Source organism: Eumetopias jubatus, unplaced genomic scaffold (genome assembly GCF_037043125.1).
Source record: "Eumetopias jubatus isolate StellerSeaLion01/CBP00866 unplaced genomic scaffold, mEumJub1_p1.0 scaffold_5, whole genome shotgun sequence".
Taxonomy (NCBI): Eukaryota; Metazoa; Chordata; class Mammalia; order Carnivora; family Otariidae; genus Eumetopias; species Eumetopias jubatus.
Window position 1 is genome coordinate 25,284,436 of NW_028274811.1, and position 21,643 is coordinate 25,306,078.

Here is a 21,643-nt window from a genome sequence, read left to right on the forward strand (position 1 = left end):
CTTAGGTTTCTTTATATACTAAGTACAGCACACCAAAAAAAAAAAAAAATTGTAAGACAAAATGATAACTGGGAAGGGGGGGCACAGAGAATAAAAACCCAATTTTGGAATTAACACACAGAGTTTTGTAATAACCATTATAAATAAAGAAAATATAGGGAAGAGATAAAATGAAGACATGGTACAACAGAGAACTGGAATTTATAAAAGAGATTCAAATGGGAATTCTAGAACTAAAAAATTATCTAAAATTAAGCTCACTGCATGTATTCAACAGCAGACTGGACACAGAAGAAAACAGGAAAACTTTGCTTAAACGTAGGTCATTAGAAAATATCCAAACTGAAGCCCAAGTAGGGGAAAAAAATGGAAAGAACAGAACAGACTCTAAGAGATGCATGGGACACAGATCTTTTAACACATAAGTAAATGATCTCTCACATGGAAAGAAGACATAGTAGCAAAGGCAGTATCTCAAGTCATTAATGGCCACAAAACTTCTAAAGTGATGAGACATCAATGCACAAATTCAAAAGTTCCACCAAGCCCAAACAAAATAAAGAGACTTGTACTAAGGGATCCTTGTTATAGTTAAAATTGCTCTGAGTCCTGTTTATAAGTTATGGAACATGATGCTATCTTTGTTTAGCCTTCTGTGGGCTGTGGTTCCCATGTTCAGTTTGGAAAGCTTTGGAATGCTATCTCCATCTGTCTGCTTTGTGGGCAGAGGTGTGTCTACTGGCCTGTCAGTTCTCCAAGTCTCTGGTATGCTAAGTAGGATCACATCCATGCACACAAAGGATGGAGGTGAGCCCAGGATCTCATAAACTTTATGGGTTGTCTCCTTCCTCCATCTCAGTTATCAACCTACTATCCTTAGATTAACCTTTTCAGTCCTCTAGAAATAAACTAATAAACTGCCCACTGTAGCACTTTAGGGGCCAAGGAAGAGGAGGACAGAGAGAGTGTGGGAAAACAACAATGAAGTTGGCCTTGCCTTCTTGGAGCCACAGCTCCACTAAAGGGTGAAGAAGGTTCCCCTTCCTCAGAATTCTGGCTTGTGCAGCCTTGTGTTGCAGGCTACTGTCAATGCTACTGGATTACTTGGCGGCTGAGGCCTGACAGAATGGAGAAAAAAAGGGGGGGAAAAAAAACTGTGGGAATTCCTTTTCTCACTCCTCAAATCAGCTTTTTCCTGAATCCTTATTGGTTTGTACACATCCAGGTTTCAGCTTGCCAGCTCAGGGGATACTGGATTTAAAAAAAAAAAAAGGATTAATTCACTGCTGGTAGTGGGACTTTGAATTTTTCAAGTTCTTCAGTGGGTGGATCACGATTCTGGCCAGGTTTTATTTTTGGGCTTAGTGGGGAAATAAAGGGTGGCATGTGTTTACTCCATCTCACCTGTAAATGGAACCCTTAATTTGATTTTTATCTTCACAGATATAAGACAGTTACCTCATAGTCTGTGTTTGATATTCTGGAGCTCCTCTAGTTCTGTCTCTGTTGGTTGTGGATTACACTGACTTTTTTTTTTTTTTTAAAGATTTTATTTATTTGAGAGAGAGAGAATGAGAGATAGTGAGCACGAGAGGGAGGAGGGTCAGAGGGAGAAGCAGACTCCCCGCCGAGCAGGGAGCCCGATGTGGGACTTGATCTCGGGACTCCAGGATCATGACCTGAGCCGAAGGCAGTCGCTTAACCAACTGAGCCACCCAGGCGCCCCGATTACACTGACTTTTAAGAGAGCCTCACAATCTTTGATTGTTTGCTTGACTCTGTACTTGAAAAATTATTTTTACAAATAAGAGGTTACTGCCAGAATCCTCAAAAGAGGATTTTTATGTTCTTTTGCCAGGCACCTGATGTCCATGGCTAGAGACATGGCCAAAACTTGAGGTCCTTCTGAGCTGCTTAGAGTACAGCCTACATCCACTTCAGAGTTAGCCGTTCAAGGTCCCAATCCTCAATAAACGCTGTTATGTGAGAGTGGTCTGGCCCTGGTGGGCTCTCTAAACTAGAAGCCTCTGATATTTTATCCAGCAGTTCCTTTTCTCAGCTACAATCTATGGACTGAAAATGTCCATGGGAAAAAAGACATCCTTTTGGGGTACAGTTTCAGTGAGGGGGGAAGGGATGTAACACATGCAGACTTTGTTCTCCTAGCAACTGCAGGATTCCAACTCTTTAGTCTTTTCCTGGGAGTCCATTACCCAAAAAGGCTGTCTCTTGGGTGCTTTTCTGTACTGGTGAATGTCCCAGAGCACACACAGCTTCAGTTCACCTCTTTCTGGTCTGATTCTCTCTCTGTTCTGTGTCAGGTAGTTCTTAGCTCTCTTCTTGAATTTTTATACTTTGTCGTAGCTACTTTTTATATTTATCTAACTTTCCTGGTTGTTCTCAGTCAATACTGGAAACAGAATGTTAAAACAAGTTTCTTTAATTCATTCTGCACAGAGTTTAGGTGGACCTTTGAATTAGAAGAGTCACATCCTTCTTTCACTCTGGGATAGTCTCTACTACTGCTGCATGAATACTTTATTCTCCACATTTTCTTTCAGATTTCCTGCAATAATGCTCAATGCTATTTATTGTTGTTCTATAGTCTGGGAGACTTCCTCAACTTTATTACCTACTCCCTCTACTGAATGTTTTTGTCTTTGCTGCCATGTTTTAAGTCACTCTGAGTTATTTCTTTCTCAGGGACTGTTCCTTTTTTCCTAATACCCTGTTCTTGTTTTAAGAGATGAATTTTTAAATCTCTCTGAGCACAGTTCTGGAAATGTTTTTCTTCTCTCTTAACTATTTTCTCCAGAATCTGTAAGCTTACTTATTAGGTTCCCCACCATGCTTCCTCAATGATTCTGATTCTCCTATGCCTGGCTATCAGTTTTAATTAACACAAAATGACCAAATATGATTTGCTCTGGTATCATCTAAACAAATCTGTCTTCTGGCCAGCTTTCCTAATTGTAGGTGTTTCTTTCTCTCTCTTGCTTTCTTTTAAAAAGATTTTGAGAAAGAGAGAGAGTGTGCACACATGGACGCATGCGCACACACACACAAGCAGAGGAAGTAGCAGAGGAAAGCAACAAGCAGACTCCCCACTAAGCAGGGAGCCCAATGTGGGACTCGATCCCGGGACCCAGGGATCATGACCTGAGCTGAAGGCAGACACTTAACTGACTGAGCCACCCAGGGACCTCTCCTATTTGCAGGTGTTCTGACTGTGAGTTCTGTATAGGACGACCTAACTGTGCAACCTTTCTTCACTGTAATGCCAGAGTTACTAGGACTTTATTCCAGGTATGACATCCAGACTAAAATGCTCCATTTCTACAAATGTTTTATTAATATTCCTTTGAGATACTCTTAGGTGTTTTGTTTGGGGTAAAAGTCACTGACCATACTTTGCCTAGGATAAGGAACAAGGTGTTGAGGACACGGGCCCCTTTTGCAGTACCACATAACGCCTACCCTGTGCCACATCCAATCTAGAGTTCTGCAGGGCAATTGTTTCTCACCACTCAAGGAGTTCTAAGGTTGTGGCTTCCTTGCCTTTTATATCCTTCATATCTCCTTTTTCTGTCTTCCAGGGGTCATGGTATTAACCACCAAATTTACTATCTCTATGTTTTTATACATAATAGTTGATACCAGTTATTAATTATTACGTGCTGGCACAAAAAGTTAAAGGTGTTTGATCCGTATAAGAGCCTTATGAAATACAGCTGGAGAAAGTCAAGCTTGGAGAATCATTTGCTCTAAGTGTCAGAGCAAGCTCTGCTTTCCTATTTTACAAAATCAGAATTTTTTAAATTTAACCCACAAGTTTTGTTTCTAGATACTAGTACAAACTCAAGAAATCCAGAAACTGTGAAGGCTTACTTATTTTACACTAAAAAGTATAGTATTGAGAAACTGCAAATAGACAGTTATGTATCAGATTTAAGAGGATATAATTCAGTAGAAAAGACTCAAGTGAAAAGAGGAAAAATACCAAATGTTTCATTTTTCACTATGACTAAGTGCAGTATAAGGAGGAGTCAAAGTGAAAAAATAAAACACACTTCCTTTTCCATAGGCACAGCTTTTAAATTCAACTCCTAGTTTCAAATTGCAACCGAAACGACCTATACGAATTTTTCCCCCTTACTTCATAAAGACCCTTAAATTTTCTTTGATAATTTTCAATTATACTGTTTTTATTGTTGCCCTTCTCAGAATTTCAGAGAATATCCTCTGGTATCTAATGAAACGAAGTTACAGTAAGTCTTCCCTAAAAGAAAACAAAATGCAAGTACAAGCTTAGTCTTTGCTTCATTCAAACAGAAGCATGATCAAAACGCACTGCAGACACAGTAATCAGCATTTTAAATAGAAAGGTAGAGTACACCATTATTAAAAATCTGGAGTTCATTGATTGTTTTACTCAATTCATTTTCACGAAACAGCTAATCTAGCATTCATATTTTATTTCAAAAAGGCAGTTAAAACTTTAGCAGTACTATGATGTGCACATTAGCAGGGGAAATAAACGACTATGACTTTTATGCTTCATTCAGATCATTCTAAGTTTCACTCACTGTGCCTCCCAGCAAAGTACATAATACCTCCCCAGAAGACATTTCATAAATGACTAACTGAACATACTTCTACACCTATTTTAAATCTTATTTCTAAGACATCAAAATAATACAAATAATGAAAAATGAAAATTCTAGAATACATAGTACCATATCTCAATTTTAAGGATCCTAAAAATGTTTATCTAAGAGCGCAGAGAGAACCTGTTTACATTGTTATTTTTTTCTTTATTACCAAACAAACCAAAAAACAAGCCTGTTTTTACAACAAAACTCACCAAAAATGTTGGTCTTCACAGTAAGTGCAAGATGAGTATTATTCCTTAAAATTTCAAGGGCCTTCACAAATGTAATATTTTCAAAGTTTTGTCCATTTACTTCCATTATCTTGAGAAAAACATTTGTAAAATATAAATTACGACAAAAATATTAGTTACTTCTGCAACCTTAAGTTTAATGGTGAAAAAAATGAAACTTGAACAAAATGCACCCACCTTATGTGAACAATGGTTATCTCTGTGAGAAGTGGGGTTATTACTTAATTTTTTTTCTCTTTATTGTATTTCCTCAAATATCTACTGAAAACATTTTTTGAAAGTGCATTCCCTCTAAGATCATATTAAAGACTTTAAAAAAAAAAACACAGTATGGCTTATATAGGAAGGAAAAATTTTAATGTCAGATCAGATGATAAAAATTAGTGCCTGTGTATATATGCACAAATTTTATTGAAATTTTCTAAATGCAAATTTACTGCATTTAAGAGAGATAACTCATTCGAAAGTGATACTCTGAATACATCTATGTATTTCCTGACAATGAATGAACCAGCAAGTCAAGCAAAAAGCACCACTGTGATGAGTTCTTCCACATGACACGGCTCAACCTTCACAGCAGGGCTTCCCAAACTTGGCTGTACCTCAAAACCATACATAAAGTTTCTTAAAAAATACTAGTTCTAACAAAAAAGGATTAAGAGATAAACATAATAAAAAAAAAAAAAGAAAAGGACCGTAGAGGACAGATATGAAGGATTGACACAATGATTCCAACAGGATAAAAGAAAGATTAAGAAGCAAAATACCATGAAAAGAAAAAAAAAAATCACAGAAGTAAAATTCAGGGTTGAAAAAAGTCTCGAGTCTACATACTAAACTGGTTCATCTAGTACCATGAAAAGATAATAAAGAGACTTAACACAGCCCAATGAAAATTTTGAATTCCAAGGACAGAGAACAATCTGTAAGCATCACTGTGCAGTAGTGGGTAGTGGGACAAACAAAGCTAGAAAAGAAAAATAAAGATTGGCTTGGACTTCTCTTGGGCCATACTAAAATAATGTGATACTTTTCTCTAACATTAAAGTTCTCAGGGAAAAAATAACTGACCAAAGAATATTATACTACACTGAACAAGAGCATTATCAGACATGCAAGGACACATAAAACTATAGTACCTATTTGGCCCTTTCTGAGAAAAGTACTAGAAAAGGTACCAGTAGTACTAGAAGACAACTGTGAAATGAAGCACAATAATGGAGACACAGGGCATAGATGAAATGGAGGTGATCAATGAAATCAGTGAGACAGTTATAAATGTCTACACAGTTGTTAGTGATAAAACTCACGAAACTTAATGCAAATGTCAAAAGTATTCTTAAAAGAAGATAAACAATGTTAAAAATGACTTAATAGCTAATCTAAAATTTCAGATAATTTTAAAATAACTGTTATTTTAAAGAACTGAGGAAAGAAGTAAAAAGCTGATAAATTTTCTCTCAAGAGTGAAATCATTTGATTTCATGGTTTTCTGTGAAGAATGAGATGCTTAAATGTATTTAAAATAAAATACTAGAACAATAAATACACTAACTCTAGAATTCTAGCTACTAGATATTCTCAATGACTAGAGCAGAGTTAGGCCCAGAAATCTTTATTTTTAAAAATTTCCCTTAGGGGAAGAAGGGGATCATTATAACTCTAAATCAGTTTCTTAACCCCTTTGATATTTGGGCTGGATAACTCTTTACTGTGAGGGATGCGCTGTTGCAGCATGTTGTAGGCTGCTCAGCAGCATCCTTGGCCTCTATCCACTAGATGCTAGTAGCAACCCCTAGGTCATGAGAATCAAAAATATCTCCAGACATGCCAAATGTTTCCTGAGGGAGAAAATCACTCCTGGTTGAGAACCCTGCTCTGCAGTGTAGAACTTTTTATAATGTGAATGCATTCATTATTTTAAGAGGAAAGTGCATTAGTATGGTTAAAAGTAAAATAAAGCTACATTCTAAATGAGTAAATGAACTAATAGAATTTTAAAATGGGAAAACATAACCTTCCCAAGTGATTCACCTGAACTTGAAAAACTGCTCTTTGGTGTGCCTGAGAATCACCTAGAGAGCTGTGTTAAAAATACAGATTCCTAGAGCTCATCTCTGGAGAATGTGACTAGTACGATTAATAGAACCGAGGTGGGCTTAGGAATTACATTTTTAAGTAACAAGGTTGTCAGGAATCACATCTGGGAATACACTGCTCGCTCTACAGCTACCTGAAGTCTTAATGGAGAGAATAAATCCCCACCAACTTCTTCCTAGTGTCTCCTTTCTCCTAGTCGCTCACCTGGCTTCCTCTGCTTATGGATGTAGGTCTGTTACCAGATGAACACTATTTAAGCTGAAACCATCATTTATGGTAATCTTTGGCCACTTACATTTAAATTTTTATTTTTTTATTTGTAAAGATTTCATTTATTTGAGAGAGAGAGCATGCACACGAGCAACAAGCACAGGTGGGGGGGCGGGTAGAGGGAGAAACAGACTCCCTACCGAGCAGAGATTCGATCCCTGGACCCCGAGATCACAACCTCAGGTGAAGGCAGACACTTAACCGACTGAGCCACCCAGGCACCCCTCATTTTAATTTTTATTTGAATTTCCTTAAGTTGATCATGCTTACTTGAAGAAATATCACATGTGAAAAAAAGCAACAGACATATTACTTCCAAAAAGGTTTTAATTCACGTGGGTGGTTATTTACTTACCTGATCACCACGTTTCAGTCCAGCATCAGCAGCTTTGCTACTAGGTTCTACTCCTTCAACAAAAATACCAAACCCCTTCTCACTCCCTCCGTTAAGGCTGAAATGTAGAGGGGACTCCCGGGAAGCCTTTTGCAGCACCACCTGTCTCCATTTGGCCTTTGCAGCACAGGCAATATTCAATAACCGGAGATGACCATTCATTTTCTAAAAAAGTAAAAAAGGGTATAATGTACATAAATTTATGTATCTATTCCTATAGGCTTTTAAAAATCACCTAAAATTATTAGAATCTGAGTTACCTTGATGAAATACAGAGTAAAGAACATGTAAGCCAGTGTAAATAAAACTGAAGGAGGGAAAACTTCCACCCCAGAGCACTGTCAAGAAGATGACCTTGCAATACAATTTTTTAAAAACTGCTCGATAATCACAGGTTAGAAAAGAGTTTAAAATGATGTCTCATTTAGAGAGGGAAGACAAAACGTTACTTCTTATGGCCTGAACTTTCCTACCTTGCTCATCTCCTGGCTATTACATAAATCCAGAATCTTTATAAACCTTCATTTAAAACCTTAAAAGACCTGAACCACCTTTCTGAATACAGTCATACTGAAAAATACATTCAAGTCCCTACTACGTCTCTGGGTATATTATTCCTATATTATTTTAGATCTTTCTTAACCTTAGTAATATTCTCACTTTCAGATTTTAATACCAATTTAATATTCAACTCTTATCAAATAGCATAGTATGTGTAAATCTCACGCCTATAAAAAGCAGCTAAAGTTTCTTCAGGACAGCGGCCAAGCCTTACACCTGTTCTGATCCTATACTCCCAACACCCTGGAAGTATAAAGTAGAACTGAATAAATACCTGATGACTGAATGATTTTTTTTTTTAAAGATTTTATTTATTTATTCATGAGAGACAGAGCGAGAGAGAAAGAGAGAGAGAGAGAGGGGCAGAGGGAGAAGCAGGCTCCCAAGGAGCAGGGAGCCTGATGCGGGACTCGATACCAGGACCCTGGGATCATGACCTGAGCTGAAGGCAGACGCTTAACCATCTGAGCCACCCAGGCGCCCTGATGACTGAATGATTATCAAAAAAGAAATCCCATGATTGTAAGGCAATATCTATTTTCCATTAGCCCGTAAATATCTGTACAGCCAGCATTGGAAAATCCAAATGATGGTAGTAAGCTTCTACAGCCTCTTAATCAAGTTCCCCTGTCTCTATTCATTCTTCCCATTTTGCACAGAGCCGAAGGGCTGCTGAGAAGGCTATAGAAACTCAGAGGTAAGGGAACGGACAGAAATCTGCCTATGTGTCCTTTTTTCAACTCTATCCACTTACACTGAGTAACAGCAATGGTTCTTGGGCATTTGCAATGTGCCAGGTTTTTTTTCCCCCCGACTGTTACATTCATTAGCTCATTATAATCCTATAACAATCCCCAGAAACTAGGGGCTACTAACTTAAAAAGACAATTGCATAAAGGGCTGGGCTACTTGTCCAAGTTTACATGTCTAACAAGTGGTATAATTTAAATGTTAATTCAGGCAAACTAACTCCAGAGCTGATTATTAATTTACTTCCTAAAATTTCAAGTTGGTTGGAGGACATAAATCCAGTTGCAATTCAAAGTTTTTATGTGACAGAGTAAATGGAATTATAAATAGCAACTGTGAAAGTTAAGAGGACCTTGAGCGGATTATCTTAGGTGTTGTATATTTAGAACAAGTGAAATCAGATGCAGAAGGGAGACTCAGAATGCCTAATGTAGCACTGATACATAAAATAGGCCTTGAAAGTTGCATAGAGTTCAAATAGCAACACTAGAAGAAAAGAATTCAAACCTGAGAACTGGTAAATATAAAATAATCTGGTTGGTTAAAATCAAGGGGGCACAGATAAAAAGACTGAAAAAGACTCACCTACAGTGAGGAACCTGAATATGGATGAGGAATTACTTTGGTAGGAGATGCTTTAGTTTACTGACAAAGAGAAGTATTCATTCTCATTTATAGTTTAAAAACAATCTTTGGCCACATAAAATGGACTAGAAAAAATACCAGAACTAAAATTAGCTAGCTATTACAACAGATGAGGCATGATGAAATGAGGACTTAAATGGGGAGTAAAAAAGGAATGGCAGAGAGAAAGGGACTATAGGGAATATGTGTACTGCAACAATTAGTAACTTAGGTGCCTTTAGCAACGAATGAACACCTGGGTCAGGGAATTCAAGGAAAAGAGAGAAGGGGCCCACATATACACCAGAGTTCATAAGCTTGGGTGACTGCAGATAGCATTCTCATTAGTCTTAAAACGAAAACAGAAGAGTCAGGAGGAAGCCAGATTTTCCCTTGGGTTAGTGGCAGAGAATGAGCAGAATCTAGAATATAAATGTGGAGTTCTCAGAGCAGACATTCAAGACACAGAAGATAAACGTTGTTCTGAGTTGCTGTTATTTGGGGATGAGGAAAATCCCTAAACCTTGAAGAAGATAAATTCTTTTGAGTCTTACTGTATCTTCCAGATTTTTTTCAAATTCTTCCAGAAATCGAGTCATAGCAGGATCACCTTCAAAATCATTAAAATGATTATTTACCCATAATAACACAATCCGTGTTACCTGTGGAAACATGAAGGAGGGAGCATACAGTTATGAGAGGCATTCTTTCTGCAGAAATATATTCCAAAAGCATGTCCAAGAACTGAGGGGGAATGGAACTTCATGGCTAATCCCTTCACCCCCTATCCCGCATGCAAAAGGTTCATTCTTACAGAGAGGCATGGTTTATTTTGACCTTTTGTTTCCTGGGGGACACAAGCAACAGAGAGCGCCAAGACTGTACCCTCGTGAAAAAACAAAACAAAACAAAAAACCCACCATAAACCTGCATGCTAAGCTGTAAGAAGTACATAGAATGTATACCTCAGACAGTATCCTAAAACGTGAGCTTCTAAGGGGAGGCAATCGTATCAAAAGTGTTTATATAGCCAAGCACATGTTTAACCAAGTCCTAACATAAGCACATCTGAACTTACTTCATTATACTGTGACTTTTCAAAGCTGTAAAGTGATTTGCTTACTTTGCGTCACAGATTAACAGAAAAGTTAATGGAAGCTGAACTGAATCATGCACATAACAATGGAAGTAATTTAAGTTACATATTTTTTAAACTGTGGTAGAATACACATAAAAGCCACCATTTAAAACACTTTAAGGTGTACAGCTCAGTGGCATTTAGCACATTCACAATGGTGTACAACTATCACCACTCCCTAGTTCCAGAACATTTTTATCACCCCAAAAGAAAACCCCATTCCGATTACGGAGCCACCTCACTTTCTGCCCTCTCTCCAAGCAGCCACTAATATGCTTTTCTGTCTCTGTGTATTTTGCCTATGTTGGATATTTCATACAAAATGTGACCTCTCGTGTCTGGCTTCTTTCACTTAGCATTATGTTTTCAAGGTTCATCCATATTGCAGCTTGTACTACTTTTCCCTTTTATGGCTGAGTAACATTTCATTACATGGCTATACCACAGTTTATTACCCATCCACCAGTTTATGGACATTTGGGTGGTCTCTACCTGTTGGCTATTGTCAGTAGTGCTATGAACATCTGTATCTAAGTTTCTGTTTGCATACCTGTTTTCAGTTCTTATGGATAAATACCTAGGAGGAGAACTGTGGGGCTATCTGGTAATTCTAAGTTTTACTTTTTGAAGAAATGCCGAACTGTTTTCCAGAGCAGCTATAATATTTTACATTACTACCAACAATGTATGGGAATTCCATTTTCTCCACATCCATATCTTTGGCAATGCTTGTTACTTCCTTTCCTTTTTAAAAGCCATCCTAGTGGGTGTGAAGGAGAATCTCACTGTGGTTTTGATTTGCATTTCCCTATGAATAATGGTGTTGAACATCTTTTTCATGTGTTTGCTAGCCATTTATATATCTTCTTTGGAAAACAGTCTTGGACAAAAGGCTTGAATAGGTTATTTTCCAAAGAAGATATATAAATGGCTAGCAAACACATTTTTACGTTGTGTTCTCTTTTTGCTGTTGAACTGCAAGGGTTCTTTATACATTCTGGATACTAGACCCTTATCAGATATAAGATTTGCAAATATATTTCTCCCATTCCACTTGTTGTCTTTTCTTTCAATTTAAGGCTTTAATTTTGATGAAGTTTAACTTATCTGTTTTTTGTCCTTTGTTGTTTGTGCTTTGGATAGCATATCTCAAATCCAAGGTCATGGTTTTTCTTAAGTTTTAAAATAAAAGATTTTATTTTTGTAAAAACAGCACATGTCATTGTAAAGATTTAAACAATACATATGAATACAAAAAAGTTTAAGAAGGTCATGATTTTTTAACCTCTTCTTTTAAGAGTTTTATAGTCTTAGCTCCTGTATTTAGGGTCTCTGACTCATTCTGAGTTAATTTTGTATATGGGGTAAGGTGATGGTCCAATTTCATTCTTTTGCATGTGGATATCTAGTTGTCCCTCACTCATATTTTTGCTCATTCTTCAGCATACCTTTATCTCCTCAGGAACTCAAGTAACTACACATAACTCCAAAGGGGGTGGGGAGGCAAGTCTGTAGTTTAAAACACTTTAGTTTCCTAAACAATGGAATTCCAGAGTCCAGGTACATCTAATTATTTCTTTTAAGACTCAGATGATGGACACTGGGGAGGGTATGTGTTGTGGTGAGCGCTGTGTATTGTTTAAGACTGATGAATCACACACCTGTACCCCTGAAACAAATAATACATTATATGTTCATAATTTAAAAAAAGATTTAACTCAGAAAGACATACCAAGCAATTATGACCCTACTTTTATTTTTCTTAAAATAAGTAACTTCCTACCAATTTGCTGAGGTATTGCTACTCTTTCCACTGAATGTACACACTGTGAAATAAGGTAAGATGATTTAAAATAGCAAACGATGTTTAATGCAAAAAAAAAAAAATACTCAAATGTAGATTTAAAATAAGTCACAACAGAGAGATATTAGGATCTAAAAGACTAATTGTTGTAAAATGATTATGAAGTCTTTAACTCAAAAATCAACATATTTTTATTTGGGGGCTTACAAACAATCTACGCTCCCCTGAAAATAATTTACTTGGTGAATATTCTTTCTAAACTACTAAGTTTTAAGTGTTTTACTGATCTCCTTCAGAAACAAACATTTTGATAAAGTTCAAAAACACTCTTATGCAGCTCTCATGTTTTCTGAGTTTATAGCTATACCACAGACTATTTCAGTTATTAACTTTAAAGACTTATATCCACTTTTTAACATGCTTTTTTCCACAAAAGTAACTAAGTAGAGCTATGTTTTTTAGGTGAAGTAAATTTTGTTATCAAAATAAATATTTATCAACTGTAAAAGGTTTTATGAATAAAATTTATAGGTTAAAATCACTTCCATGCCCTTCATATTTATAAAACCAACCTTATCCCGTAAGTTGTCGATTTTAAACCATTCCAGTAGTTTGATCCCAACATCCAAAGGACTTGGAAGAAATGTCCTGTAAGTTAGTAGGAAATCTTCTATATAAGTTGGGTCCACAATAGAATGTTCTTCTATTAAATGCATAATGAGACGCTCAGGTGTTGCCTAAAAATCCAAGGATAGAAAAGATCATAAAAGAAACAAATAGCCGAGGAAACCACTCTACTGATTACTTGCCTTTGTAGTCACTCTATTACACAATTCGTCAAAGCAGAGTTTCACTGTTAAAATACTTAGCAGTGGGAGAAGGTAGTCTGTACAGGCTGCAATCCACCAGCACCCAGAGGTTGAAAGAGAGAACAGACAGAGGATGAAAATACCCACCAGCATTTACTCAGTTTTAGCGCTTTTAATTGTCATTTTATCCTAGCAGGGCTTTTGAAATTCAGTGATTTACCCCTGTTCTGGCCTTTTTCTACAACTGGGGTGGGGGTGGGGGTGGGAATGACATCTTAAGCCACCAGATGGAGTAAGTCAGAGTTAAACTTAAAAAACAAAACAAAGCAAAACAAAACAAAACAAAAACCTTTCCTCTAAATTTAATCATCCTCAAATCTCTTCTACCCCAGGCTATAGGAACAACGTACCAGTTCAAGACAGTGTGTTTTGTTGTTTTTACTTCCTAGAAAAGAAGTTTCTTTTTCTATAGTTTCTCCATGCTAGTTCACCATCTTGAGAGGAACCAGAAGTTCTATATATAGTTTTTCATTAATTCAGTTTTAACTGCTTGCCTGTCTCCAGATTTATAAAAAGGAATGTAAACAACATTTATCTACGGCTCTGCTTTAGGCTTCTGAATCAATGTTAAAATTTATTACCTTTGCAGCCTTTTCAAAAGTGTGTACAGAACAAATGTAAAGATAAACCAGATGTTAAACCAAATATAAAAACCAACTGTTGTACATAACCTCAAATTTCAATTCACCCAAACAATTTCACTGGTGAGAATAACCGTATGGTAAACATACATCAATACTAATAATGTTATCTAAGAATTTACTTAAAAAAAGGTATATAAATCATTTCTCTAGAAGGAAGTCAAAGTAAGGTTTCTCATATAACATATTTAAGGGACAAGGCAACCACAGGTCATTCCTATTCTTCCACCCTCCAAAACAATCTAAGTCAAAGAGTACCAAATTGGGCTTAACTTTCAAAGGCCAATCTTGAGTTGAGGTATTTAAATCTGGTTCTTAGATTTATGTATAGTTAAGTCGGGGAAGGAACTGATCAGTATGTTAAAGAAAGTTTATTATTCTGACTAGCTAAATCACTGGGGCAGGATATCTGTAGACACTAAGCCATATATTCAAAACTATATTTAAAGGTGAGCCCCATAGTCATGCAGAGGCATGTCACCAAGGGGCTCACCAGTACCCAACAAGGTAGGATTCTGGGAGACAGGGTGAGCAGAGTTGGCAGGCAAGGGAGATGACTGGAATGGTGACACTGGCATGATAGAGACTGGTTACAATGAGCAAGTAAGTACATACACAGAGCATAACAAGAGTCACAGCAGGAGAAGGCATTTACAAATATGAAAAGAGAAAGGAGAGGAAAAACTGTGGTACAGCACTGGAACTGGGTATCCTCGTATGAACTCATGATTATTATAAATAGATGGAGACATATACAAAGTTATATATGCATATGCATTAACTGTAAGTATACATTTAATATAAATACACTATATAGTAAATATACATCTTTCCTTGCTGTGTCTGATCAGAGGTTCTAAAAGCAATGACACCTAACTAGGAATGAAAGACTAAGTGCCAAGATCTTGGGTGGTTGCTGTTGGTTTTTTTTAAAGATTTTATTCATTTATTTGAGAGAGTGAGCAAGAGAGCATGAGAGAGAGAGAGAGAGAGAGAGAGACAGAAAGACAGAAAGACACAGTGGGAGGGGGCAAAGGGAGGGGGAGAAACAAACTGCCCACTGAGCAGGGAGCCTGACTCAGGGCTCGATCCCGGGATCCTGGGATCATGACCTGAGCTGAAAGCAGACGCTTAACCAACTGAGCCACCCAGGCGTCCCTAAAAGATTTTATTTTTATGTAATCTCTCCACCCAATTGAGGCTCAAACCCACAACCCTAAGATCAAGAGTCACATGCTCCACCAACTCAGCCAGCCAGGCTCCCCAAAGATCTTAGTTTTTAAATGCTATTCTCCATTAGGAGGATCTAGGGCACGCTGGAGAAAGGGCTGATTCCAAAGCTGGAACAGGAAAAGCACAAGATGAGCCTGAACATCTTGTTTTGCCAGATAATAGGAAAGCTCTCAAAACATGATGGGGACATGTCAAAAGGATATAGGAGTCAGCCTTATGAAAGTCCCATTGGCCAAATCTGGGACAACCTGACCACTGGAACAACAATGATGGTGAGAGAGTACAACACACAAATCCATGCCAGAATAACTGAGTTGATGGGGGAAAAGATAATTTTCATCCTTAGAGAAAAAGATAACAAATGTAAAAAAAAAGGGGGGGAATTCATTTTAGGCAGGAGTCAATGGAAGAGTGGAGGACAGAAGTTAGCAGGATTTACTGACACTATGTCAAAACATCTCTCCTCCAAACACTTAACAATTACAAAGGGTATAATGGTGACTTGACAGTGAACGAATGTGACAGACATCAACATGACCAGATGATTAAGGTAGATTTCACCACTGGTGGGACAGGTTGACATTACATGCTCCCTGATATGATGCACAGAGAAGAATAGGATATCATTTCTGTGGAATTCCTGCCAGAAAAGCATGACTTGTGTCTGCTCATGAGGAAACATTGGAAAGATCCACACTGAGGATGACACTACAGAATAAAAGGTGTGTATTCTTTATAACTGCTGAGAATATGAACTGTTCCTGGGTGAGATGCTGGATGAGAAAGGACAAAGCCATTGCTGGGATAGTCGGTGAAAATCTAAATAGGGTCTGTGGGCTGAATGGTTGTACTGTATCAATTTTTATTTCCCAACTTGAAGGGTTCCATGGTGTTGGAGAGTGTTGTTTTTAGGAAATACACAATGGAATATTCAGATGTGATGCATCAGGCTTCCAGATTGTTCTCAAATGACTCAGAGAAAGATTGCTGACAATGGAGAAAACACAGTGAAATGCTAACGAGCAGTTAGGGATTCTGAGTGAGGGAGCTCAATACTGTTCTTGCAACTATTATCTAAGGTTGTAATTATTTAAAGAATTAAAAAAAACATGAACCCCCATAAAAAGATAGTCTATGGCAATCCACCCATATGTTCATCTTTTCTACATATAAAGCTTATATTTATCAGTTTAGGAAAAGAAAAAGTGTTGCAGAATAGCCTGACTCCTGAGGAAAAATGAATCTGACATCAGTCCTTCACATTATTTAATAAGTTCATGCATTTGTAGTGAATAATAACACATTTACTTATTTTGCAACCAAGACTAGGCTGAAAAGAGAAATGGTTATACGTTTTTATTTCCTCTATTTCAACTATAATTCCTCTATTTTACAATCTAGAGATCTTCCAAGAGACAGGGTATTGGGGGAGGGAGAGGAGGGAGACAAGGGGGCAAGTGGACAAAGGGTAGGGGAGAGGGAGCTACAGAAAAGAGTATGGGGTTTAATATTCAGACTCTACAATGTGCTAAGGCTTTTGGTTTATTCATTTAGTCCTAATAAAGCCCTGTTATATCATTTTCAGATAAGAAAACTGAGGTTCAGAGAAGATAATGCCTATTTCAATGCCATAAATATCCAGTAAGCACTATGCATCTTCATCTATCACTTTCACACTTTTGTGATTAGTCCTTTCTTTTTTTTTTTTTAAAGATTTTAATTTATCTATTTGACAGAGAGGGACAGAGAGAGAGGGAACACAAGCAGGGGGAGTGGGAGAGGGAGAAGCAAACTTCCCGCACAGCACGGAGCCTGATGTGGGGCTCCTGGGATCATGACCTGAGCCGAAGGCAGACGCTTAACAACTGAGCCACCCAGACACCCCTAGTCCTTTCATTTTCTGTTCTGTTTCTAAATACTGCTGTTTGGTTTTTTTTTTAAGTTCCAAAAGTTTTTATTTAAATTCCGGTTAGTTAACATACAGTGTAATGTTAGTTTCAGGTGTACAATTCAGTGATTCATCACTTACATACAACACCCAGTGCTCATTGCAACAAATGTCCTCCTTAATACCCATCACCTATTTAACCCATCTCTCCAATGACCTCCCCATGCAGCAACCCTCAGTTTGTTCTCTACAGTTAAGAGTCTGTTTCTTGGTTTGCCTTCCCACCCCCTAATGTCCATTAGTTTTCTTCCTTAAATTCACATAGGAGTGAAATCATATGATATTTCTTTCTCTGGCTTACTGCTGTGTTCAATGAAATTAACTCCCATTGTCAATGGATCATAAAATGAATTTGGAAAGGAAAACTTTGACCAGTGTATTCTAAAATAATATCCTACCCATACTGATAATAAATGGCAATGTCACGCTTATTAAAATGTGTAAAAACCAACGTAGAAAAAAGCAAAAGAACCAACACATTCTAAAGTTAGTGAATTATCTTGCACCGCACAAGAAGTGGTTCAAAGCCTTATGAACAAGAAAGCTTTATTCTATCAGTGACTAGAATAATAAATAAAAACACCCACCTTGATTACAATGTGTCCTTTCCTGGTTCCACTCCGATCTAGTTCACGGTGCTCATGCACCATAACAATTTCTCCCTCTTCCTCAACTTTATGGGTATTTTTCTCCACATGATTTAAAATTCTCCAATAATCCTGCTGGGCTATGCAGACAAACTGTCCGAGAATAACATGGGGACAGTTAATGAACCTGTAGTACATAAATATATCACTATGCACCAAGGCAGAGCACAAAGGTAAGAAATCGAGTGGCATCAGTTCTTTTTTATTCAATCCCTTTAACCCTTCACAAAAATCAAGGTGAAATAAATAATTCATGTACAAAGAGACCAAAGAGGTTAAATCCTTTTGAATTCTGCTCTAAAAGGAGAAGTGAACATCTACTTCTCTCAAAACTGACACTAGGCAAAGAAAACATGAAGCAGGATTAAGTTAGAAACAACTCAGAAGTTCCTATTTCTTTCCTTTATTTAAAAAAAAAAAAGGACTAAACTGGCTAGCTATTACCCAATAGAGATTTAACAAACCAACATTTCGTATAATCTCTTCTAAAAATTTATACTTTGTTCAATTCCACAAATGTTTGAGTCAGACACAAAATCTAGTTTCCTTTTATTAACTGTGAGCTTCTGAAAACTCCCAATTCTCAAATCAAGTTATTTTATTTTGAGGAAGAAAAAACAGTCTCGGCCATTTTAAATCAACAAATGAGAATACAAGAGCAAAGAGATAAACTTACCTGACAATCATCTACTTTAGTCCTAACAACTCCATGCATGTATTGCTTATCCAGAGTGGGAGTAATTCCAAAACTATTTCCCATAAAGAGATTTTCAACTTTTCCATCTGGATGAGTGATTTCTACAGTGCCGTTTAAAATAACATACCATGAGTCAAGCTACAGAGAAAAAGACAGGTTTTAAGAATCTTTTTAAAAAGATAGTTATACGTTAACTTGAAAAATAATCAACACATATAACTTGTATATTTTTAAAAAGAAAAAGATCTGGTTATATTACTTTATACTGTCAGAAATCATCCTATGCCTGTCTATGCAAACTAATAAAGCTTATTTTACTCTTTCCTCTTTTAGTCACCAAATGACATCAGGGGGACCTTCATAATTTACCAAATACTCGGAGAAAAATGATGGTAATGGTTAAAACCATAAGCTCCTGAAATCTGTATTCAGATCCTGCCACTAACTGCGTGACTGACTCTGGGCAAGTTATTTAACCTCTCCATGCCCCCGTTTCCTGATTTCTAAGTGGGCTTAACAAGAGTACCTATCATAGGACCTTTGTCTTAATGAAATGAGTTTATACATACTAAGCTACATACACACTAAGTGCTTAGAACAGTGCCTAGGGCATGGCCAGCGCTCAAAAGAAAAAAAAAGATAGCCAGCAATTAATTCAGAAAGATAACTAAAACCCTGAATTTTAAGGCATAGTTGACAAAATACTGAAAACTTCTCTTAAGAAAATACTGCCTTCATTTATATAGCAACATATGATGCTCCTAGAAGTTAACTCGATATGTATCAGTGAAAGACCACTTATTCTCCTTTAGTATACCTCTTAGCAGCCTACACTTTCAACAGTTTAAAGGTGATTCAAGGGAAATCTGGATTATCAGTTCTCAAGGAGAATCAGTAGCAAAAAATTTTTTTCAAAAGCATGTTTTTGGGTTATTTCAAATGTGAAATTCACTCACTGTGCAATTTGTGGATAACATAATTTACTTGAGAACAAGGACTGTGTCTAGTTTTTCCACCACTACACTGTGTCTAGAACAGTACCCAGCACAAAGTAGGCACACAACAAATTTTTGCTGACAGAACGGTGGAAAATTAAGAGAATACAAAAATTTGTGGAAAAGTTCTTCAAAATTCCACTTTTTACATAGATGTTGTTAGAAGTTTAGTTTCTCTATGTTTATATTACTTTATACTGTTGAAATAGATTAGACTGTCTTGCCTTTTAAGAAAATTTAATACTAAATTCATTTGTTCATGAAACTTTTTTTTTTTTTTGAAGATTTTACTGATGTATTTGACAGAGCGAGACACAGTGAGAGCAGGAACACAAGCAGGGGGAGTGGGAGAGGGAGAAGCAGGCTTCCCACTGAGCAGGGGCCGATGCAGGGCTCGATCCCAGGACCCCGGGATCAGGACCTGAGCCGAAGGCAGATGCTTAACGACTGAGCCAACCAGGCGCACCCCCCCTTTTTTTTTTTTAAAGATTTTACTTATTTGACAGAGACACAGGGAGAGAGGGAGAAACTTCTTTTCTTGAGTCTATCCTGCCAGATGTTTAGGATATGGGAAAAAACATGTAAATAAAGCTAGAGATAAGGCCCCTGCCTTCAGAGAGATTCCATCAAATTTTAAAATACTTGAATACCTACATATTACATTGGCAGGCATATAATAATTACTTAACCACTGATTACTGAATTACATTTTAGTCATTTCCAATAAATATAAATATGCTGCAATGAACATCGTTTGGCATAACTCTGAGTTTTATATTATGTACTGAACAAAGACTCATAATGAGTGAAATAGGATAGACTGTTAATTCTTCAAGGCCCATGTTAAAAATTTCTAAATGACTTTCCAGAAATGCTGTTTATATTCCAGCTAGCAGTGTATGACAATTTTCATTGACTGATATGTCAGCATTTTTATCAGTTTGATAAGAAAAACTGAAGTAATTCCTAACAGCAGTAATTCCTCTGCATCCTCCCTTCACCTACCCAAGGTTACCAGCCAAACATTTCTAAACATAGAATTGCCACCACATAAATGCCTCAAATGACAGCAATTCACCAGGAGGCATAGATATCAATACTTTTTACTTTTTTTTTTTTAATGTATAACATAGAAAATGGATAAGGAGAGTAAATAAATATTTTAAATAATGACATAAATATACAAATAGATTAAGAATTTTTTTAAAGTATTACAACTTGAGAAGTAAAAACAAATTTGGTTCAATGAATGTTATTTATTGAACATTTATTCTATGCTAGGTTCACTGCTGGGAAATAAAAATTAAGACAAAGCAAAGCCAAAACAAAAATAAAAACTTGTTATTTTTAGAAATTATAACAAACCCAAACTCAGCAGTCATGTAAAAAATCGTATAAATTTCAAAAGTCAAGATTTACATAAGTTTATGGAAATTAAATCATTCTAAAAATTAGCTCCCACACTAAATAATATGCAACATTTATTTGCTAGCCTACCTCTTGCCCATCTTCAAGAATAATAGCTCCAGCCTGCTCTACCACTTCAAAAATCATCACTGAGCAGAGTTCTCTCCTTACAGACATGGTCATGTTTGCAAAAGCAGGGAGCTGGTGCATAAACTCCAGTAATTGTTCTAGTAAAAAAAAAAAAAAGAAGAAAGAAATTTTGGTATAGACACCATCAAAGACTATACTTTAAAGATCCAATAAAATCTAGAATTGAATACCCAATTTTCTAATCAACTTATGAATTTATCTGTTAACATTGAGCAACCAAGGTATGAGATGACTGTTGGTTAAAAAAAAAAAATCAATGATTTAACAGATATTTCAGAATCACACAAAAAAATAGGCATATTGGAAGATACCCAGAATTCACAACCTCCAGAGAGAACCAGAAACCCATCTCCTAGCCTGAGATGTCACTCCATGGTAGTTAAGTTAGTGATATCCTTCCATCTAACAGATTAGCAAAAAAGTCTTTTTTCTAGTTCTTATCAGGATAGAGTTAAAAAAAAACCAGTTATTAATAAATGTCAACAATTAAGCAATGAAGGATAACAAATTTG

The 21,643-nt window shown here is 36.7% G+C and overlaps 1 protein-coding gene across 12 annotated transcripts in view; it reads right to left on the minus strand.

Moving 5' to 3' along the window:
• Positions 1–21,643, minus strand: part of RAPGEF6 (Rap guanine nucleotide exchange factor 6) — a 209,555-nt gene that overhangs the window by 78,139 nt on the left and 109,773 nt on the right. For all 12 annotated transcript variants that reach the window (XM_028103455.2, XM_028103454.2, XM_088023257.1 and 9 more), the window contains 7 exons: positions 21,072–21,208; positions 18,559–18,717; positions 17,823–17,975; positions 13,117–13,281; positions 10,157–10,264; positions 7,629–7,832; positions 4,865–4,973 (listed from right to left, as the gene is read on the minus strand). In XM_028103455.2, coding sequence (XP_027959256.1) covers positions 4,865–4,973; positions 7,629–7,832; positions 10,157–10,264; positions 13,117–13,281; positions 17,823–17,975; positions 18,559–18,717; positions 21,072–21,208 — 1,035 coding nt within the window. The remainder of the gene's footprint in view (positions 1–4,864; positions 4,974–7,628; positions 7,833–10,156; positions 10,265–13,116; positions 13,282–17,822; positions 17,976–18,558; positions 18,718–21,071; positions 21,209–21,643) is intronic.